This window comes from Labeo rohita, chromosome 12 (assembly GCF_022985175.1).
Source record: "Labeo rohita strain BAU-BD-2019 chromosome 12, IGBB_LRoh.1.0, whole genome shotgun sequence".
NCBI classification, from domain to species: Eukaryota; Metazoa; Chordata; class Actinopteri; order Cypriniformes; family Cyprinidae; genus Labeo; species Labeo rohita.
In genome coordinates, this window is record NC_066880.1 from 6,208,026 (window position 1) to 6,233,017 (window position 24,992).

Genomic DNA, 24,992 nt, shown 5'->3' on the forward strand with positions numbered 1-24,992 from the left:
CTTACACTGAAGGAGGCACCCGAGTGAGAAAAAAAAATTAAAAAATTAAATAAATAAAAAAAATCACCTTGCAACACAGCCTATTATAGATTGTATTAATATTTGTAATTATTAAATTATATATTTGTATACGTTTTGTTTTAGTATAATTTAATTTTAGTTCAATTTATAGTAATTTTGTTGTTTTGTCATTTTTATGTTTTTTATATATAATCTATACAATGTCTTTTCTGCTTGTCAAGGCTGCATTTATTTGATTAAAAATACAGAAAAAAATGTAATATTGTGAAATATTATTGCAATTTAAAATAGTTGTTTTCTATTTTAATATACTTAATAGAATTTTTACCTGTGATTCAAAGCTGAATTTTTAGCATCATTACGCCAGTCTTCAGTATCACATGATCCTTCAGAAATCATTCTAATATGCTGATTTATTATAAATGTTGGAAACAGTTGTGCTGCTGAATTTTTTTTGGAACCTGTGATACTTTCTTCAGGATTCTTTGATGAATAAAAGGTTAAAAAGAACAGACTTTATTCAAAATAGAAATCTTTTCAAATAATAAAAGTCTTTCTTATCACTCTTTATCAGTTGAACACATCTTTGCTAAATAAAAAAAAGTATTAATTAATAATAATTAATAATAAGAATTCATCAAATAATCCTGAAGACAGCATCACAGGTTCCAAAAAAATATTAAGCAGCACAACTGTTTCCAACATTGATAATAAATGAGCGTATTAGAATGATTTCTGAAGGATCATGTGACATTGAAGACTGGAGTATACACATATACATAATTCCTAAAACTTGCCATTATCAAATTAGGTAAAATTAGGCTTTATTTGCAAGTCAGCAGTCAAGACGTAAAACTGTGTTATTTGGCCAGTCACATATAAGCACAGTGATTTGTTTCTAGGCTAATGCAGCAGGGATGCATGTATTTGTTTTGAGTAAACTTTGGACAAGTCCATCACGACTCAGTGGGGAAACCAGCTTTCTAGTATCAATACAACATCACCGTAATCAAAGATGCTGAGATAGTCGCTAAGCCGACAAGATTACCCCTCCCTCACACAAACAGAGCTGATAAACAGAAGTCCTATCGGTCGCTTGGCACGGGCCAGATGCTTATCTTATCACATAACACTTAAGCTGTTACCTTTTTAAATTGTTTAAAACTAAATGAGGGCAATTGACTTTACTATGTGCATTTAGCATGGCAATAGGGTGATAGTATCTTTACAAGCTCGATATCCAGATACCTCAAATCTCAGGGTGATATGTGTATTTAAAAAAAAACAAAAACAAAAACAAGTGGCTGCTAAAATCCTATTTAGCAACCAAATGAAGTTCTCACCTCCAAGTAGGACATGGAGACACTGTACTGCATGTCATCGCTGGTTTCTTCGATGGCTTTGAAGAGGTCATTTAATGTGCGAACGTAGATACCAGGTTCTCTGTCAGTTCCCAGCATAGTGTAAGTCTTCCCACAACCTGTAAACACACACATCTGCTTATTAGGACCACAGTTTAACCACATTTTATCGCCTGACATCATACAATCAAATCAAATACAGTGACCAAATACAATATAAACAATTTTAATATACAAAAATATGTCCTTAAATATTAAACATTTTTATTTTTACAATTTCTTTGTTCCATTTTGCATAATTTCTGCTCCCTGTAATGTTCTAAACTACACTGACACTTTTCATAAATGTGCTGTAATTGTAGATAATTAGCATATGTTCAACAGCATGGCATAAACAGAAGGCACAGGTGTGAGGTGAGTCATAGTGAGTGATACATAATGTTTACAGGTGGCTTTTATCCCCCCGTCAGGCTGAGCACAGATCTAAGCTTTATATAGCCACGGCCACAGACAGGAACAGTCAGTAAGATTCACTCTAAGGACAGATTAGAGCACACGAGCACACGGGAGCCACACAGACATCTGCTTTCCAGGAATGAACTTTTATTCAACTCAAAGCAGCAAAAAAAAAACAGGTCTTTAATTAAGGGTTTTATTTTTTAGGTGAAATATTATCCAATGATTCGTTCTTGACAACTGGAATTCAGTGAGATTTTTTTTTTTTTTTTGGTGAAATCAGTGCATGTGACTTTGTTGACTGAACCTGTTCTGAGGCAGGAAGAAAGGAGATCAGGTTGATAAGGCTTATCCGTGTGCTCTAGTCGTGCCTGGTTTGTCTATGATTTTATTACTTTGAACATATGGCCACTGTGGATGCCCTTTCAGTGTAAGGAAAAAAATTTGTGCGCATGTTTTTTTTTTTTTTTTTTATTAACCAGACCTGATATGGGCCAATTTAACTGTTAGATGTAAAGACACAGGGGATTAACCAACACACAGTTATAAAGCAAACAGTGTGTTCCTCTGTCTATCTTTCCTTTTTATTGGTGAATTTCCCACAAGTGAGTACACAAAGATGTTTGGACCAAGTCATAGAGAAGAATCTTACAGATTTTCTAGCTCTAAGACTTTTTTGTCATTTAAGTTTCAGTCAAGTTTAAGTCAAAGGCACTATTAAAAGACTGCAATAAAATTTCCAAGATATAACACTATTGCAAAATCAAAAAGAACTCTATATTACAAATCTTAAGTCTTGACTTTTCTGGTCAACTAATAGTCGTTCATTTTAAGCATTAGTCAACTATTAGTCGTACGTTTATTAATAAACCATATAAATCATAATAATGAGCCTTTAATTGCCTACATAGCCTAATAAGCGTTTAAGCGTACACAAAAAAAGCTTGACTCAGCGCACCAGCAGATATAATAATTAATAATTAATAATTATTAATTAATAATTATTTACTTAAGTTCACAGAGACTGAGACGGCAGAAAGCGTATCCTGTTTGCTTTAACTATTTTACAGTGCAACGTTTTTTTGTTGTTCTGAGTGCACACAAATAAATGAAGAGTATTTACTATGGATGCAACAATACACTTAGTCCACCGCTCAATACGTTCAATACTCGGTTTTTTACCACGGTTTTCAGTTCGGTTCTGATATCTTGCCACTTCAGTGTGTTTTTTTTTGCAAGATATTAACAAAATACTACTGTAAACCTCTGTACACTGGAAAAAGTGTGGTTTAGTATATGTCTGCTTAATTTTTCTTTTGAGAGAGGTTTTTTTTTTCGATTTTTACGCAAAATAGCATGGGTTTCATTCATACTGGACGCCAGAGGGCGCCCTCGTGCAGAAAATCCACATATGAGTCAAAGAAGTATCACTGATGATGTTTCTTCCAGCTTCTCTAATATTAATAAAGGCATCGCTATTGCTGTAACTGAATAAAAACAAGATATAACGTTAAACGTTTTGAATTATGAAATGTAAGGACAATAAACAATCGTCTGCAATAATATATGGTTTATCTGTGTTCTTCAAGCCATCTCGTGTATTTTCATAAACCATTGCTAATCTAAATACATAGAATATGAGTATAGAATTTATTGTCTGCCACATTGTGTGATAAGAATCCACATCAGATTACATGAGGAAGTTATTTCAAACACTCGAACGGGCACACATACAGCAAATTCCAAAAAAAATAAAACAAGGAAGTTGTTTAAATGCAACACCAAAAAAAAAGCAATTCACAACGTATTGAACTGTGGATGTCGTACCGAATGGTTCAATATTATATTGAGAATTGTGACATCCCTAGTATTCACAGATTCAAAAGATGTACTACCTTTATCTGTATGACCAAAAATGACAGAGTATTTTAAGTTACCACACCGGTGCCTTCATCTGTCATGCAGACATTTTTCTAGGTTAACATTAGATTGAGCTGCCATATAAAGTTGCTACTACATACATCTTCCAGATGAAAAGTCATATTTGAAGCCGACGAATGATAGGTGAGCTTATGGATGTCCTGCTCGATGTATATCACATAGACCAGCTGTGAACGATCTGTCCGTCACAAACTGCATGACTTTGCCAACTCGTGTGGATTTTTTTGTTTTTCTGCAACTAAGCTACTAATAACATTTTGGTCGACCAGGCCTATTCTCTGACTCTCTCCTATTCTTGACTAACGGTTAGTCGACTATTAGGGGGCAGCCCTAGAAATTACTATGGTTACCAAACATATAGTGAAAAAATAATATATTGCCCAGCCCTTGGTTTGAAATGATATCTGTACTGACCTGTGGGTCCGTAGGCAAAAACAGTGGCATTGTACCCTGATATGAGACCTTCAATCAAGCCTTTAGTGGTGGATCTGTACACCTCGTCCTATGGAAAGCACATACAAAACATGTTTAACCACAGCCTTTGTTTGTGTGTGCATTTTCATCTTTCATTCAAACACAGTAAACACAAAAGCACGGTGAACACAAATAATTGCATAAACATGACCTGAATATACATGTGCCATCCTTGCAAACATACAAAAACACAAATAAAGAATGGGCTTGCCTGCGTGGCTGAATAATCGAAGGCCACATCAAACATGTAAGTCTTCTCTCTGGATCGATGAGCTCGAAGAATATCATCTGGATCCTCCATGGGGTCCATCAACACCACCATCTGAAAAGGAGGGAAAGTAAAACATGAATCAGAGTACACCTGGTTATATCTTATTATAGCTTTTATATGCACTGCATTCATGCCATTCTAGCCTTTTACTCACTACCTGACAACACAATATACTGGGAATCACAGCCAGCTATCAGCTAACATTAACTACAAAGGCCATTTACTTCGGTTACAGTGACCGAAGTGTCGTAACAACACCTCTAAATAGAAATATCATAATGGATCCACAAAGACGCGGCTAGGGTGGTTTAAAAGCAAAAGGTGAGTGCATCATGATGGAAAACATCCTGCTTAATTTAGCTTCTTTTTTTACATTCACATTTCGGAAAATGTCCCTGATGGACGTCAATGTCAATTGGAGCTGAAGGGTGGCTCCAAATGTAACCATAAGGCTGAGTCTGGTTGTATCAAGAGCACCACTCGTTCTGAAGGGCCTTGGCGTTCAGAGCCATCGTTTGAGTTAGTCAGGGATCATGAAAACACACCCAAATCGTTTGATGACCCGTTCAAACACAAACCCCAGCTTTCTCTTTGAAGCCTCTCAATTGAAATGCAGCAAAGGAGATCTGACTTTTAAAAGAGGCCAATTATAACAGCGCACAATGCAAACATACAGACGTTCTTTGCAAACAGAGGAAGAGAAAAGACTGGGTGAGGAAACTAATGACAGAAAGGTGGAGACGAGGTGAAAAGGACAAAAAGGACATGCCTCACTGCGTTTGTCCAAAGGAGTGGACAAAATGTTAATGCACTTTTACATTTATATATTATGTTATGCTTATTACAAAAACAAAGATGGGGAGAGACACACTACGGTTCAGAAGTTGATTGAAATTAATACTTTAATTTAAGAAGTTTAAGAAGAATGCATTTAATTGATTAAAAGTGATGGTAATTATAAATGTTGTTCTTTTGAACTTGATCACTTGTGGTTGTTTGTAAGGGGTATATTTACGTGGGGTGCAGTTATCGTGGTCTCAGCCATATGGCATGTGAGTTTATGTTATCTCATCATTCGCACAGTGACAGCTGTAGAGTGGCAGTTTGGCCAGTCTTAATGTTCTTAAGACACCAGTGCCAGTATAGTTTACGTGGCACGAGAGAATGACGCACTGTAATCAGTACTGGGTCACTGATCAGGTTCCACTCACCTGAAATGGTCCCTGCTCTTGATAAAGGCCAATACTGTACACCTACTGTATGTTCTCGTGTAATGCCACAGTTGGATAACCAATGGATAATGCATTAATGATCTGAAAACTGAATAAAATAATCACAAGTTTAATGACAAAAAAAAAAAAAATTCTCATTCTATCATAATTATAATTTCGAAAATTAAAAATAAAATAATATTAAAATGAAAGTAAAATAAATAAATATTTTATGTTATATTCTGAGCCTTTTACTTCAGCTTTATATTATGTTGGTTAAGTACTCCAGTCTTCAGTGTAACATGATCCTTCAGAAATCATTTTAATATGCTGGGTTTTTAAACTGGTTCTGTGCAATGAATGATATGTTTAAGTGGGTATAGTTTGTGTCGTCCCACTCACATGGACTGACCTACACTGAGAGATTGATATTCTATCAGCTGTGCTGGGTGTGTCAGAACAAGCTGTGTGGGCAGCGACATGACTGACCTCATGGATAGAAAATCTCTGTTCTTCATGGGTAAATGCAAGCCCACACTTTCTCTTTACCAGATTGTTAGAGCCTCAGACACAAGGAGTTCTGTGGCATGAAACCTAACAGGCGTATCAGATGAATTAACGACATTCATCTTACACAGGTTTTTTATTTACTTTTGTCACTAGAGCCCCTGGGTGCTTTAGTTTAATCATACCTGTGCAAATAAACCCTGTAACAATTAATGTATCATAAGAACCAATGGGAAAGACAAGATACTATCAGTGTCCTTTCCAAAAAGCGTTCAGAGTTAACAGGAAAACAGGAAAGTACATGTGACTGTACAATACCTAGGACAAGTAGTATATGAAATCTCAGGCGGCTGGAATTTACTCAAGAATGTATTTTTCATGCACATATAGTTTATATTTTTTGCTTTGTGTTTTGTATTGCTTTTGTTTAGTTTCTTTTGCATTTTGAGCATATTCAGTGCTACCTGTATGTATCAGCTGTGTAGGGCAAATACATTTTATTTAAATGAATATTCAAATCTGATGCTTATCCTGACGAACAAACTAAACAAAACAATGCAAAACGCAAAACAAAATGCAAAACAAAACACAAAACAAAACAAAAAGCAATACAAAACAAAACAAAATGAAAAGCAAAACAAAATGCAATGCAAAGGGAAAAAAAAAAAAACAAAAAAAGCAAAACAATAAACAAAACAAAAAGCAAAGCAAAACAAAACAGAAACGCAAAGCAAAACAAAACGCATAGCAAAGCAAAAAACAAAAGCAAACCAAAATAAGAAACACAAAGCAAAGCAAAGCAAAACAAAATCCAATGCAAAACAAAAAAACAAACAAAAGCAAAACAAAACAAAAAAAATGCAAAACAAAAAGTAAAGCAAACAAAAAGTGCAAAGCAAAACAAAGCAAAACGCATAGCAAAACAAAAAAACAAAAAGCAAACCAAAGTGAGAAACAAAACGAAACAAAACACACAGCAAAACAAAATGCTATGCAAAGCAAAAAAACAAACAAAAGCAAAACGAATGCAAAGCAAAACAAAGCAAAAAATGAAAAGCAAAAAAAAATAAAGCAAAACAAAACAAAAGCAAACCAAAACGAGAAACAAAACAAAACACAAAGCAAAACAAACAAAAAAAAAAAAAAAAAAACAAAGCAAAAAGCAAAAACAAAACAAAAAACTTAGCAAAGCAAAACAACGAAAAAAAATCTCCTAAATAACTACAAAGCAAGCTCTAAGCAATACAATTTGGGAGATTTCATCTTAAATCATCCTTTCCTAAAACATAACAATGCATCCCAATGTTGGCGATAACACAAGCCCATCTGTGACTGATGAGAATCACTGGTCAACCATCTGAAACCAGCTGTTTTTGAGGTCTCCCCTCTCAGTCTCACTGACACAAAGGACAGAGCAAAAGAGGCCCCGTTAAAGGGCTGTGGGTTATTCGGGAAAGCCATCTTTGGTTTCCACCTGTATAAAGGACAGAGGGCATTCACCTGGCCAGACGCTAACTGCTCCACTAGTCCACTGACTAATTCATATGTTCATAAAGGTGACATGAGAACTCAAAGAGCCTTTAGGCTTCATTACACTGCACAATACTTTATGAAATGACAATCAAATGATACCCCAATTTGTTTGAGAAGGCAGCACTGGCCAATGTAACCATGCTAACACACACCTATCTGCAATATATGAGTCAGTGAACAAAAACAAAACGAGCCATGCGTGAATAAAGGGTGCTAAAATTAAAAGCGGAGCGTGGTCGTGAAATATTAAATGGCGTCACAGATCAGCCAGGGTCTGCGCAACAGCCTGCTAATGCACTGACATGAAATCAATTAGCAATATGGTGTTATTTAAATAAGCACAAAGAATGGCACGGTCGTTCGGGGCGACAGTCCAAGTCAGCCAGGCGGATGGAGTTACCAATTAACCAAGGGGTGAAGATTAGCAGCAAAGGGAGGTGAATATTGGGAACTATCCAGCTTATTAAAACACAGCAGTGGTAATAAAGTATCAGAAAGGAGGTGGACTGGTTGTAGTGGCTCCTACAGGATGCATACTAAAAACTCTGTTAAACAGACAATGGAATAACTATTGTGAATCTGAGAACAAAATCAGTTAGATTCACTTCGTAAAAGTAGAAGAGATTTACATGAGGAAGTTTCATACTATATGTGAGGCTTTTGTTCACTGGAAGTTTTGTTAACTTTTTTCTACGGCTGTTAAAATAAATTCTTCCTATTATTCAGTGTTTGAATAATACATGTGCTGAGAAGAGGAAGAAGTGCTGAATCCCAATCCCAAACAAAAGAAAAGTCACAGAAAAATACATTATAATACATTATAATACCTTACAAGTAAAAAAAATATTCAGAAATTAACAAAAACAAATAAATGTACAAATTAAAATGTAAATAAAAACATTATTGAACTACAAATAAATACATTAGATGGTAAATAAAAAATAAATATATAACAGACATTAATATAAACAAATATTTGAGCTAGGAAATTTCACAGATTAAAAAAATGCTGTGATATACAAAACATTCAATTTGAAATACATATTCAAATGTATGAGTCAAAACGAAAAACAAAAAGCAAACCAAAAAAAGCCAAAACAAAACAAACAAACAAAAAACACAAAACACAAAGCAAAATGCAAAGCAAAGCAAAATAAAATGTAAAACGAAAAAGAAAATCAAAACAAAAGCAAAGCAAAACAAAACACAAAGCAAAGCAAAAAAAAAAAAACAAAAACAACAAAAAAAAAAAAAACACAAACAAAAAAAAAAAAAAAAGCAAAGCAAAACCTAAAGAAGTCTCAGAAAAATACATAAATTCATTCTTACAAGCGACAAATCATGTGGAAAAAAATAGAAATTAAAGTAAATAAATTAATGTAGAAATTAAAATGTAAATAAAAACATTAAAATTACAAATAAATACAAATAAATAAGATAGTAAATAAAAAATTACATATATAATAGACATGTATATAAACAAATGTGTGAGCTATGTACTATGGAATATATCAGCTGTGATATAAAACATTAAAATTGAAATCCATATTGAAATGTATGTATCAGAACAAAAACAAACTAAGCAAAAATCAAACGAACAAAAAAAAACAAAGCAAAACAAAAGCAAAACAAAAAACAAAACAAAATGAAAAAACAAACAAAAAAGTAAAGCAAAGCAAAGGCTAAAAATAAAAAAAATGGTTAGATCCTTGTGACAAATCACATGAAAAAATTCAGAAATTAAAATAAAATGTAGAAGTTGAAATGTAAATAAAAACATTAATAAATTAATAGAAATAAATACATAGGATAGTACGTAAGTAAACAAATAAATAACACAGACATTAATATAAACAAACAAATGTGTTATAATAAAAAATAAAGCACTTAAATGTATCATCTTAAAAGTCACCATTACTTAAATTTATGTTCATAATTTTGCTGTGTCATGCGTAAGTTGACAAGTTTTCTACAACTGGAAAAAATGTTGAAAACAGCCTTGTTTGTGGACAATATCAGCATCTTTGATATACTAAGTTTAAAATACTAAAAAAAAGCAGCAGCTTCTTGTCATCTTAAAGCGCATTGTGTAATTTCTGTCATTATTTACCACTGACTCATTCCATCTTGCATTTTTGCCTTGCTCAGACAAACAGATCAGTGTTTTGGTGCCGATCTGCACGTCTGAACTGAGCAGGATAAACCCTAGGGGAGAACAAGGTGAGCCTCTTAATGAATAAAACGTTATCCTACCGGTAAACAGAGGAAGACAGAGAAAAACAAGGCAGAGAAAATGAAAGAGAAAGACAAGCTACTGACTGCATATTGAGCGGTTACATGAAGCCAATGATGAGGACACAGATATGAAGAGGTGTCAGATTGATCCACAATTATGCAACAACTTGACAGTGGCAGACAGAGTGATACGATCTGTTCATATTACTGATTCAGGCATTGTGATGTGTGTAAACTCAGCCATGCTTTATCATAAGAGAGTTCAGTTCTCCAAGGCATCACCTATGAGTCACTGATAAAGCTGTGATGTAACACGGGCCATACGATGCTACCTTGGGAAATAAAACCCATAGCGGCAAATCCACTGAAGTCAGCCTGACTCGAACAGCTCAGGGATATGAAAGCGCCAGCCTGGCACTACTGAAACATGCACACGACACACGAAAATTACTCCTATGATGTGGAAATGACAGAAAAAGTTGTAGTGCGGTAGATGCAAGGATCATTCATTTAAAGCTAAAATCACTGATAAAGATGTCTAGGCTATATTTCACCACAAAAAAGGCATTATATTTTGCTTAATGAATAAAAATTATATATTTTTTATTTATTTGGGACATTTTTTTTATTGTGGTACCTTATATTGAATTGTTTAAAAATGTAGCAAATTCTAAAAATTATATAGAATTATATATACATATATATATTTAGAGTGCGTTGTGAGGCAATTAAAATAATATTATTAATTTAATCAAACACATACAATATGCAATATACAAAAGTAAGAAATATATCATTATATTTTGCTTAACAAGTGAAAATTATATTTTGAAATTTATCTGGGACCTATGATTACATTGAAAAAAATTACATTGAATTGTTTTTTTTTTTTTTTTTTTTTGTAGGGACTTATCTTGAATTGTTTTAATATATATAAACTTCTAAAATAAATAAATAAATAAATAAATGTAGAAGTTGAAGTGTAAATAAGAATGTTAATATATTAACACAAATAAACCAAAATAAATACATAATATAATAAACCAATAAACCAACCAACCAATAAATAAATAAATAAATAAATACATAAATGCAAGGTAAAAAGATAGCGAGTACATTGTGGTAATAAAAATAATATTATTAATTTAATGATATAATGATTTATTTATATTTTAAATTAAATATAATATCAATTAAATTAAATATAATATCAATTAAAATTTAATTGTATTATAATATTAAAAAATAAGAAATATGTCATTATATTTTGCTTAATATGTTTTTTAATTGTGGGACCTATTGAATTGTTAAAAAAAAAATCTATAAATATATTTATTTATTTATTTATTTATTATTAAAAAAGTATAGATTTTATAAATAGTAAAATATATTTATACATTAAAAAATGTATTTAAAAAAATACCTAACTGTGGCATTGAGGGCATACAACACGTTAATATTTTTGTACTTTTGAATATCATATAGGCCACTATATGGGTAAAAAGTACATACAAAAATTTGTGGAAAAAAATTGAGTTAAATGAACTTGAGTCACATATGGCAAGTGAGCCTGGCTTTAAGATGACACGTCAGCCATCTGACCTGCTGAAAGATCAGTGGACAGATGTTTGTCTCTCCATCACATGCAGGTCACTGTTTGCTCGTGTACCCATAGAGATGCATGTGTGTGCATGCTGGTGATAAAGCATGCATGAATGCTGGTGTGTTTGCGCTGACATCTATATGTGCATCTTCTCCAGATACTATGTCCCCTCCCTTTATTGTGTGACACGCTAGTTGTCATGGCTACAGAGAAGCGGGTGTGGACCGACTCAGACACCTGTTGCTATTAGCCTGATGGAGAATGGCAGTGAGGGGGGCAGCTGTAGCAGTAGAGGGGCCTCACTGGGGGAAGACACACACACACACACACACACACACACACACAGGCAGGGCTGTAACTCACTGTAACACTGTCACACACACATTGCAAGCAATATATCATTGACAGATGGCTATTCTGCTCCAATGGGATAGGTTAGAGGAAAATAGACCCTTAATCATAGCAAGAAAGAAAGGAGGAAAGAGAAGAGCATAAGAGATGCATTCGTTACTAAACATCATCAACAAAATGCATTTTCTGTCTTGTCCCATTCAATCTCTATTAAAACCTGAATAAACATTTAAATTACCATTATTTTTGTATCATCACTGTTACATTATCATCACTAAATAAATCTGTTCAACATTTTTGCAGAAAATGTAAATGTGACCATTATTTTTCAAAATTATTTGAATTATTTTATTAATAGAAGGTTCAAAAGAACAGGATTTTTAAAAAATAGAAATATTTTGCACCATTATAAATGTCTTTTGCTGTCACTTTTAATTAATTTAATGCGTTCTTGCTTAATAAAAGTATGAATTTCATAAAATAAATAAAATAAAAATAAAATAAAATAAAAAACTGGATCCATTCTGGATGAAAAAATATATAATAAACATTAAATACATAAATAAATAAATAAATAAATATATATTTCTCTGTTTGTGTTCCACAGAAGAAAGTCATATGAGTTTGAGATGACATAAGGGTTAACAAATAAAATTCTCACTTTTAGGACTAAAATAAGAATCATTCCTTCAACAGACATCCTACTAGATGATCTTTAGGAACTTCACATGGCATTTAATTAACACACACACATAGACAAACGTGTCAAATTTCCTTCACACCTTTAATGACCCTTAATGAGTTTGGTCACAGCAACTGCAGGTGTGATGCCACATTATATTAGGCAGATCAGTTTCACACTTCAACATATCCCTGACACATCTCTGTCCTCACCAACAAGTTAAAGATGGAGGGAACATTTCTTTCTGAAGATATGAGAAACTACACAACAAAAATAAAATAATAAAATTAAATAAAATTAAATAAAATTAAATAAAATTAAATAAAATTAAATAAAATTAAATAAAATTAAATAAAATTAAATAAAATAAAAATTCTGGAGGGAAAAAAAAAAAAACTTCACCTTTTTGTAGTTCCTCAGAAGCACAATCAATAGTTATCTCTTTAACCTTCAACAAGAAACTCTGTATAGCAAGGCAGGCATCCATGACACCTGTCTGAACATGAGGTTTTCTGCTCCACACTGTGCTCTGGAGATAGCACAAGGATTTCACAGAGCCGTCTGCAGACCTGACGTACAAGGCACCGTCAAACAATAGGCCCAAACACAAACCGTGCAGCTCCGAGTCTTGAAAAGGCCGTGACCTTTGAGTGGCCCTTTCAAAGCCAAGAGCTGTGCTTTGAGAAGGTGAAAGCTATCTGATGGGCCAGCCACTCCCTTCATTCCACTCTTTCATTTCATCATCCCTTCTTTGCTTCTCCGACACGGTACCCCAACAATGGTGTCTCCTCTTACAAGAGCCTTGAGTGCCTCCTCTGTTCTAGTGCTGCCAACCTGATACAAGCTACTTGGCGATGCTTGTTCCTTTACTTTTTTGACATCGCCTGTCTGCAGGCCACTCTGTGCTAAGCTATGCAAGGCTAAACTTGCCGGCTGTAAACATACTTGGTGTCCCTGCAACACAGTATGGAAAAAAGCAGTAGGTCAAATAAGTTGGGTGTCCAAATTCTTCATTTTCAAGAAACAGCAGTGCGCAATATCTCGATAGTGTACTGAAACTGAAAGAAGCTTTTTGATTCGAGAAGATAAAAAAAATGGTAGAAAACTAAGATGTGCAGCTCAAGTGCTATACTGTACCAAACTAATTTAAATTTCATTAAACGCAATAAATGTGTCTATACATACAATTCACTGCCATTTCCAGCTTACATGAACATAAGTGGCAGTAAAACACCACTACATGAACATATTCTTTATGATTAGGATTACAGAGGCAATTTATCAATTAAAAAGGACTTATTTTCCCATGGTTCCTTGCACAATACTGTTAAAATTTTAAACACAAATGTACCATGATTTGTAACACATTTGAAGTTTGCATCACATAATCAGCTCAGTATTGCTTTTCTGACAGAGTAAACTTGCTCAGGAGCGCACCTGGTACAGCAACGCACTTCAACGTACAAGTCCCATAAACCACATGCTACTATAAAAGAAATCAAATACTTGAAGAAGCAAGATACAGTTGGAAGGTTGCCTCACAAAATGTTTTTATTTCATGTTTGCTATTTATAAATCTACTGTTTAGATTTAGAACTCCCAAACTGTGTCTATACACAATTCACTACCATTTCCAGCTTACATGAACATATTCTTTATAATTATGATTACAGAGGCAAATCAATTAAGAAAAATTGAAATTTTATTATTAAAAATTAATAAAGACTTATTTTTGCATCGTTGCTTGCAAAAAACTAAGTTTTGACCTTAAATACAAATTTACCATAGTGCATGATTTCTAAACTAACACATTTTGACATTTGCATCACATGAACAGCTCCATATACATGTAGTAAACTTGCTTGTGAGCGCACCTGGTACAGCAATGCACTTGAATTGTACGAGTCCTGTAAACCACACTACTATAAAAAAAAAAAAAAAAAAAAAAAAAACCTCATATACTTGTAGAACCAAGGTACAGTGGCAAGGTTGCTTCATGAAATGCATTTTTATGTTGGTAGAAAGTATTTTTTTATTACTTTATTTTAATTCATTTTTTAATTTATTTTATTTTATTTAGGTTTACGGTTACTTGCACAATACTATGTTATGGCCTCAAATACAAATTTACCACAGTGCATGATTTGTAAACTAACACATTTTGACATTTGCATCACATAAACAGCTCCATATAAAGCTTTTCAGATATAGTAAACTTGCTTGGGAGCACACCCGGTACAGCAATGCACTTGAATTGTACGAGTCCCGTAAACCACATGCTACTATAAAAGAACTCAAATACTTGTAGAACCAAGGTACAGTGGCAAGGTTGCTTCATGAAATGGATTTTTATCTCATATTTGCTTTTGATAAATCTGTTGTTTAGGTTTAGTGCCGGTGGTATGTTACTGTCAATTGTGATAGAGCATTAACCTTTAAGTGCTACTTAATGGACATTTTATATCTAAACTACTGAAATACGAACAACAACCAACTTCTGCTGTAGATAAAATGTAACTTTTTTTTTTTTTTTTTTTAAATCGCCACTCACTGGACATTTCACGTTGAAAGTGTTCCGCAAATGAAAGGAACTTTTGAATTCAACAAGTTAAATAAAAATGGTGGAAAACTAAGCTGGACAGTGCTGTGTGTTTAGTGCTGTGTTTAACAACACTTCCAGCCTACATTAACATATTCTTTATGATTATGATTACAGAGGCAAATTATAAATTAACAAGGACTTATTTTCACATGGTTGCTTGCATAAAACTGCATTATGACCTCAAATACAAATTTACCATAGTGGATGATTTCTAAACTAATACATTTTGATGTTTGTGTCACATAATCAGCTCCATAAATGGCTTTTCTAACATAGTAAATTTGCTTGGGAGCGCATCCGGTACAGCAGTGAACTTGAATTTTTTGAGCCTTGTGAACCACATGATCCACAAAATGCTTTTGATAAATCTATATACTACAATCTTGCATACTTATAGTATGTAGTATGTAAGATGTGTTTTGCAATAAATTCAGTATATAATATAAAAGTACAATAATTTGACAGTCATAATTGTGTCTAAAGCTGGCCAATGTTAAGTCAAAGGCAATAACAGTGGGTGTTCCAGTAAAACACAAGCCAACTGGGTAATATTGGACTATTTGTCAAAAAATCCAAAGGGCCTGAAATGGAGTCTTGGTTTTATGTTAGTCTTGGCTTTGCCCGTGTGGTTGCATTTACATTGTCCTTGGCCTAAGTACTGTTTCCTGGCAACTTGGTCAAAACACTATAAAGATGGTGATCCTCTAATCTCAATACGGTCTCAATATCATTGGCGCTGACTCAAAAATCAAGATCATCCACTGAAGAAGTTCCTGCTCTACTTGTGCGTCAACATTCGAGTTACACACCAGTGCATCAGGTCAAATCAAGGCGGAAAAACATCACCGAATAAACAGGCCCCGACATGCCTGGGAATGAGCAGGGGAGTCGCCAATACAATTTGAGCGAAGGTTAAACCGGAGGTAAAAACTTCATAAACTTAATGATCTCTGACAAACAATAAATCCTTGTTGGTACCAGAAGGATAACAGTCCAATATTTTTAGAGTCTCAAGCTGATCTCCATTCTCACTGATGGACTTTAAAGTTAATACAATGAAAGGAGGTTAAACACAACCGGACATGCACGTACAAACAAGTGGCATCCTGTACTGCTGCATCTTATTTTCCTGAGATTACCTTGGCATTTATACAGCTTCACAGCTGGGACGATCGGCACCCAGCGCAGAATGAGGTCAGAGGCCACTTTCAGGTCAAGACATGGAGGTCAGCACTGCACAACAAAGTGGGACATGACCGATGGCTGAGACCACATCACAGAGATTTGCACCCTGAGGTCTAGACAGTTTAAGTGTTTTGTCAACAAACTTTTGTACAGAGCGCAGTAAAAGACAAAAACAACAGTGCAGGCTGTACTAACACCAAAGGGACAACATTTCCATATAACACTGTACAACTGGCAGTTAAAGAATTCAAACTTTGGAACCTGTCGTACATTGGATAAGACTACAGAATGAATAAAATAACAATAATTACTACAAAAATCACACTAATTACTAATACATTTGGAAATATGATGCAGAAAGGCATAAAATTAGACACTAGCAACATTAAGGTCAGGGGTTTGATTTCCAGTGAAAGCAAGAAAAGATAAAAAAAAATTGTGCCTAATGCAACTTCCTGTGGTTAAAAGCGTTTGCCAAATGCATTAATGTAAATGTAAGATTAGAAACAAAAAAATTAAGAAATAAAAGTTATGTACACTACCAGTCAACATTTTTTGAACTGTAACATTTTTAATGTTTTTTAAAGAAGTCTCCTCTGCAAACCAAGCCTGCTTTTATTTGAGCCAAAGTATAATATAATATAATATGACTACTTTCTGACTAAATATTTCAAAAGAAAAGAAATGCACTGCATAGCTGTTTGAACTCAAAACAAAAAGAAAACCAGTGGGGCTTCACGCTGTGCTGTAAGGGTCCAGCTGCGGTTTCTCTGGACTCCGATCACGTATAATCTGGAACGTGTTGAGTTATTGTACTTGGCTGAGCAGGTACAAAATGGCTCCATCAGCAGTGTTTAGTCCTGCTTGGGTCAGTATAACCTTACACAACTGTTCTATTGAGAAACTTACTCAAAAGGATATGAAAAATGACATGACGTTGGCAGCAATTCTTCAGCAAGTCTCACTGCTGACTATCATCTTTCACATGCAAAAGGACACCAAAGTATAACCTCTTCCCCAAACCAGGATATCCGACCTTGACGATCAACTCACATGCACTGAGCCTCACGCACGCACGCACGCACCTTTCATCAGCATGAGAAACAACATGCTTCCTCCCTATGGGACGCAAATGATAAGAAAAAACAAGCAAACTGCCTCACGCTCATTTTGGCTAACAAGTGCAAAAGCGCATGAGTCTCATTATAGATGAGCATGCAGGACAGCAGGTAGGTGCAGTGGGACTGAGTCCAGCGCAAGATAATACCAAATAACAGCCCATAATAAGCCCTCTAAGACCACAGAGAGGTTCAAAACAGCTTTATTACCTCAGATAGCAGTGACTAACACCGCTGAGTGCTCTTCTGAGAGCGGAGAAGCTCAATGCAACCTGAGAGCTCCTCGTGTCCCTCTTAAAGAGTTCTTCCGCCTGTTATCTCAAATCTACCTATCTATCTACCTACCTACCTATCTGTCTATCTATCTAGAGTACCTAAATCAAATGCAATACTCCGCAACTTATAGGCCGCTTAAGACCAACTAGATGATACACATGGGTCATTGATTAAAAACGTGTTTTGAAACCGCTGCTAATATGAGTGGTTGATTATAAAGTTGTGTAAGACTCATTGGGGAGGCAGCGTTTATGTTGTGCCGCTGTCCTGGGCCTGAGATTTTAGGATCTCTAGTGTGTTATTACAAGACCAACAACTTGTGCCCCCTCCGTGCCTTCCGTTTTTTTTTATTACTTTTGTCTTGATTTCCCAGTTGTCATCCTTCTAGCTAAACTAACTTCATGTATGTGGTCTGCTCACACTCTTTCTCTCTATGTCTGGTATTGCCAGTGTAGAGAATAAGAGCTCAGCTAAAGCTGAAGTTGAAGCTTTGCCAGACCATAGCTTGTGTAACAGGTATTGAGTGCCACATGGGATAAGACGGATCCAGCTACATTTCACTGGCTACCCTAAAGCAAGAGAACTGGACAGAGTCCAGTAGAATAGAACATTTACAAAGACAACATGATGCACATTTATATCATTCACTGATTCTAAATCAAAATACACAATACCTAACACTGCTGTATATGACATATACAGCCAATTTCTGAATGGTTTTAGTAAGAGTTTGGAAGTGAATTTCTCAGAAAGCTGAATTCAGGTAATGTGTTTTTGGGGAAGTGTGTTTCTGCCCATGTCCAGAAAAGTTAATTTCTTAAATATGATGAAATATATAAATCAAATTCACATTTAGATTTAATCATCCATCCACACCGTAAAAAAAACTTTAAAAAAAGTAAGTGTTCATGTTGTCTTAAAATTTTAAGTTTAGTCAACATGAAATTTTAGTTTTACTAAAACGTGGATATTTGAGTTGAGTTAACTTAAAATTAAGGCCGCGCAAACACTTTAAGTTGAAACAATTTTGTGCAAGTTGTGCAATCATCTATACAAATCTGTCTGTTAGGTCTACAACTTTCAAACTCCAATGTTTTTCCAACATTATCAAACGTATCAAGTCAAACTAATTTCAAAAACTTCCCCGGCTCAAATTTTTGATTTTGCTAGCATTTTTCCTGAAGAAAGATGGATGTGTATAGTGATGAAAGCCAAAAATGAGGAAACAGCACTTTTCAAGTTTTTTTCTCCAAAGTTTGCATGCCTGTAACTCAAGAAGTTTTAAAGATATCTTAATGGTCTTTTAGATATTGGGTCTTAACAAACTTTCCTTTTGCCATCTTTATTTTTAAGGCCCTATATGGTTCGGTTCCAGAGATACTGGAATTTTAATATAGCTGCAGGAGTAAATTGTTAAAATGTACACATTTTCAGTGGTCAAAAACTATATGTGTGCCAGTATGCAAAATTATGATTCTTCTTTTCTTTTAAAGAGGAATGTCCGAAGAACAAATAATGTTGAAACTAGAGATGTATCTTGTTGTCTTCTATCAAAACAACTGCATTAAATATACCTGTCTGAGTGCCATAAATATTATTTATTTCCAAAGTTTAGATATCTTTAATACTTCTTGAGTTACAGGCCTGTGAACTTTGGAGAAAACACTTGAAAAGTGCAACTCTCCTCATTTTTGAATGGTCACCATTGGCACATAATGCAATGCTATTAATTAATTAATTGCTAAAGTTAACAGATTTTACTAACAGACCTACCAATCTGTGTGTGAAAATAACATTATGATGCTGCCATCTTTCTGAAGTAATTTTTACCCCCTGTAATTTGACTCTGAATCTCGGCCATTTTGACCCCCCTCTACAAAATAGTGGACTACTCAGTAAATATTCATCCATGACATTTAATATTTTGACTTTCATCACTATGTCTATCTTTCTTCAAAAAAGCTGGGGACCTCTGATTGAGTTGACAAGGATTTTGTCTTGAAAAACCTGAATTTCAAATTATTTTAATTACACTTCCTTACATTCAAATTTACAATTTAGAATCTTCTTTGCAACCTAAATTCAAATTAAATTCAATTCTCTGAGTAGTGCACAAACCCTGTGAACTTCGGATTTTTGTTCACTGCATTTTAGCCTAAAGCCTCGTGTTAAATACCATCTTCATGTATCAGCATGAATCAGTGAGCTCTACATTAATTTCAGCCCAATGTTCAGGCATAGAGGCAATCAAGGCTGCAGTGAGAAGGTCTCACATGCTGCTAGAGAACCCTTCAGCACACTGCAATCCTCTTCAACCTCAAGACTTATCAACAGAGCCCACCTCACCTGATTAAGAGAGAAGGAAAGGAGAAAGAGAAAGGAAGAACAGACGGTGAGTCCAGAATAGGACAGGTATACATGAGTAAAGAAGCATTTGCTAAACCACTTAAAGAAACCCCACATGTCGCCAGGAAGAGCTTTTTTAAGGTCAGACAGTCTATTAGTGCGGCTTTACACATCCACTCAACTTCTCAGCTCGCATTGTAAACACTGGCATCTTTTTTAACACAATTCAGAGTTTCAACACTTTTAATAGGACAACAACCTGGATAATTTGGGTTATGGCTTTTCACGGTTCACCTGCAAGCAAGATACATTTCTCAATACATTGTAAAATATTTCCACTAAATTTCAGTTGCTGCCTTAAATCAGGCTCATTTCAGTCAAGGTTAAATTATTTAATTTAAAAACCTATGTTGCCATGACCTATTACATTAAACTGAACTAATCCTTAAACTTATTCTTATGATGACCTGACCCCATAAATTAAATTAAAAAATAAATTAAAAATTGCTTTCAGGCTTTTAGGCAATGTTTATTTGCAAAAAGGCCATCTATATGCTAGCAAAAGTTGATCAAATTAACTGTTTGCATAGCTGTTTTAAGTGTTGATTTTACAGTTTTCCTTTACAAATCACAATACTGATGACTCAATATTGAACTCACAACTCCTGAACTCACAACATCTTCAACCAATCAAATGCTCTCTAGAGAGAGAACGTCCCTCCCCCAAATGCAAGCATTTTCAGATCTGCCTCCATTCAAACTTTTATTTTGTATCCCATTAATCACGATTAATCATTTGACAGCCCTACTTTCAATACACTGTGACTTTAAAAATATGGGACAAGCGCTCAGACATTCCAAAAAGCTGTCACTAGGGTTAGTACCTTTTCAAAAAGTTACTAATATGGACTATATGGGTACTCTTATACACACTTTTAGGTACTAATACGTACCTTTAAAGTACCAATACATATCTTTTAGCCATAAGGTACAAAGTACCTTTTGAAAAGGCAATGTAACTTTTTTTCTAAAAGTGCAAAATGCACCAACAAAGGGAAGAATTTCATGAAGTTGTTTCGGCTAAAAAGCTGTTTAACAGAAAATTAACTAATTTATTTGATGTTATAAAACTTTTTAAATCTACTTGTCATTCTTGCTGTTTATACAAAGAAAGAGCATTATAAAAAAAGACTTTGTAATGTAGAAAGATAAGAGTCTTAATAAAAACCTGCAAGTGGAAAACCAGTAGTAATGGCCCCCTGTATGGCCAATGGCACTGTATTCCAGTGATGGACATTTACAGAGCAGGCCAGGGTGCGTAGACCATAAAACACAAATGCAGAGAGTCAACCTGTAAAAGAGCTGAGTCTAACAGCTGGCATTTTCCCCAGCAGCTCTGCGCCTAAATCTTGTCTGTTGAAGGCTGGTTTTGTTTGGGGAACTATTTCTCGGCCCAGCTCTGAGCCTATTCAAACAGAGCGCCTGTAAAAGACACCAAACACTACTTTGTGAGACTCTTTCCTCAGCCTTCGCTGGCTCTAAAGTTATTATCCTCCCTCCAAAATAAGCCTAGAAAACAACAGCCGGGCCGTTGAGTGCAAACCTCGAGAACGCTAAGAGAAAAGACCCAGGGAGCGGCGAGCGCTTTGAAGGCCTATAACCATAATTATACCGGAGATGAATATCTTTGATCCACGCGGTGGCGGTGGGGTGGCAAGAGCGACGCCATGAGGGAGGCTCGTTCCGCTAATTCGCTCTCTCCGTTATTGGACTCAAGGTGAGAGCAATTTGAATGTCCTCACGGGCACACAAGGAGGAGAAAGATGGCAGAAACTGAATACAGAAGGGCCAAAGCGGCGGCTTTGTTTTGCACAATGGAGGGAATTTGCCACGTTATCAGGTACGACCCGAGCTCGGATGAAGGCAGGGCTTTGTTTACCCGCCAAGGTCTTTAAAGGGAAACTCTGAGGTCTATTCTTCCTTTCACATCTTTCTTTTCTTTGTAGAAGAAGCGGTGTCCAAACCACCTGTGCTAACCTAAAAGAGATGCATCATGGGTAAATGTCACACTGAGAATTCAATGCATAATGCACATTAGTGAGTCTGATCAGAATAACTAGCTGTTTTTGTTAGCTACAGTAAGAAGACCTTACATCCCTTAAGTTCATCAGCGCTTATGTTCTTTCGTGAAGGGGGGCGAGAAAAGAAAAACGAACAATGGCCCTGACCTTGTCTGTGGGTTGGCATGGCAACAGGGCACAGCCCACTGTTTGTGGGAGAGGGGGGGAAAACAGACACGCTAGTGAGCAGAACAGTTAACAGCCTTTAAAAGCAACAGGAGACACATCCCTCACCACATCCAAATCTCATTCCCTGCCAATATGTTGTCAGGAACATACTGAGTGTGTAATTACGGCCACGGTGATTTTCTGACTTCCTGCAACACTTCCTGCTGCCAGTTTCTTTCATTTGGTGTAGAAACAATTCTCAGAAATTGCTGGTAAATTTCACACTTAATTACAGGAAACAGCAAGTAAAGCATTGGATTAAATGCAATAGACTGAAAGCCTAAAATAGTATTTTCTTTAATGTTTTTGAAGTCTCTTATGCTTACTAAGGCTGCATTTATTAAAATCACAAATGCATAAAAAAATATACATTTTATAAAGTATTTATATTCCTGTGATGACAGGATTACATGATCCTTCAGAAATTATTCTAATATGCTGATTTGGTGCTCAAAAACTATTACTATTATCAATGCTGAAAACAGAAAACAGTGGTGCTTTATATTTTCATGGAAACCATGATACATCCTTTAATGATGAAAACATTAAAAACATTTTTTTTTTTATAAATATAACATTAGAAATGTCTTTGTGTCACAGAAGGAAACACAATACAATACACCCAGGAGGTGAAAACTTTTGAACAGAACGAAGATGTGTAAATCTTTCTTATTTTGCCTAAATAAATACATATACACACACATTTCATTTAGTACTGCCCTTCAAAAGCTACACAAGATACTTACATGTTTCCCAGAAGACAAAATAAGTAAAATTTACCCTGATCTTCAAATTCAGAAAGTTTTCACCCCCCGGCTCTTAATGCATTGTGTCTCCTTCTGAAGCATCAGTGAACTGAGTCCCTCAGTTGTCCTTAGTGTGAAAAGATGGATCTCAAAATCATACAGTCATTGTTGGAAAGGGTTCAAATACACAAAAATGCTGAAAAACCAAAGAATTTGTGGGACCTGAAGGATTTTTTTGAAGAACAGCAGGCAGTTTAAGAATCAAGCGTATGTAAACTTTTGAACGGGCCATTTTTATAAATTCAACTATTATTTTTTCTTATGTACTATATGTAAACATCTTATGCGAAATACTTTATTCAGCTCAGTACTAAATAAAAAATAACATGCATTTTGTATTAACCCTCTTATTTTGGTAAACTAATAACATTTTGCAGATTCTTCAAGGTGTATGTAAACTTTTGACCTCAACTGTATATGTATTAAAATGTAATGATGTAAACAAATTATTAAATTAAAGTTGAACTGAACAGTTTGAACTGATGCATGTTTTAAACTATTACCAATACTACTTTTTTTTTTTTTTTACTACTATTACTATTACTAGTGTGCTATTAGTATACAGTAGTTGATGTTCATTTAATTATACCAATTTTTCAATCATCTAATAATGGTTGAAGAAAAAGCACATGGATTTACTGTTTATATCCATTAATTTCAGCTGGATTTAAGCCATTAATTTAAATCTATTACAAAACATCAAGAGAGGAAGCAACTTTAAAACTGACATTAAAACTTTAATTCTGTCAAAGAAGACCAAAAAATACAGCTCATATGAGGTCATTTCATCACTACCCAAAAACAAATCTGTCTCAGTACAATACAGCTGAAGACGAAACTTTAATTGCTTATGCTCCATAATGAGCTTATCTGATTATAAGAGAGTTATGGCTCTTGTCACGGGCTGTCGTAAATGTTTATCTGCATTCTGAGGTTTAGTGGAGGGATGCTTTGATTAACAATAAAATACATCCACCCACTATTTATTAAACTTCGCCTATGTGAAAGAGTACAGAAAAGAAGTCACTGTAGGCCGGCGAGGTGCCAAGGTGCTGAGTTGCCTCATTGATATGTATCATCAATGTATAATGACACACAGGTAAGGAGAGGTGACAGCACAGTTCAGCCTCCTCAGCATGTGCTTATGCATGTATGAGAGAACCAATCGCTACAGTGTATGTCTGGTAACACACGTGCGTCATCACGAGCACCTTACCTTAAGAGAACAGTGAGGTCTGGGTGTGTCTGTCTTGTTAAATTAGTTAAACCACACACTAGTGTTAATTCATGTTCCATGAAGATTATTTGTAAATTTCCTACTGTAAATACATCAAAACTTAATTTTTGGTTAGTAATACGCATTGCTAAGAACTTCATTTGGACAACTTTAAAGGTGATTTTCTCAATATTTTGATTGCTTTGCACCCTCAGATTCCAGATTTTTTTAACAGTTGCATCTCAGCCAAATATTGTCGTTTCCTAACAAACCATACATCAATAGAAAGCTTATTTAATTAAAATCTCAATTTCAAAATCGACCCTTATGACTGGTTTTGTGGTGTAGGGTCACATTTGAGAAATTTCATCAGAACTGTTACACTTTCACATCTCAGTGAAGATCACTAAACACAAACTTATATATTTGCCCATGTTTACACATCATTATCAGTACTTTTTTGCAATGTAGAAAAGGTGTGTGCATGATTGCCAGATTGTGAAGATAAA

The 24,992-nt window shown here is 34.8% G+C and overlaps 1 protein-coding gene across 1 annotated transcript in view; it reads right to left on the minus strand.

The window, feature by feature from the left end:
- The window catches only part of kif19 (kinesin family member 19), a 45,700-nt gene that overhangs the window by 13,789 nt on the left and 6,919 nt on the right, over window positions 1-24,992 (minus strand). Inside the window, exons 3-5 of the mRNA XM_051124029.1 lie at window positions 4,465-4,575; window positions 4,194-4,281; window positions 1,365-1,501 (exon numbers count right to left, since the gene is read on the minus strand). Coding sequence (XP_050979986.1) covers window positions 1,365-1,501; window positions 4,194-4,281; window positions 4,465-4,575 — 336 coding nt within the window. The remainder of the gene's footprint in view (window positions 1-1,364; window positions 1,502-4,193; window positions 4,282-4,464; window positions 4,576-24,992) is intronic.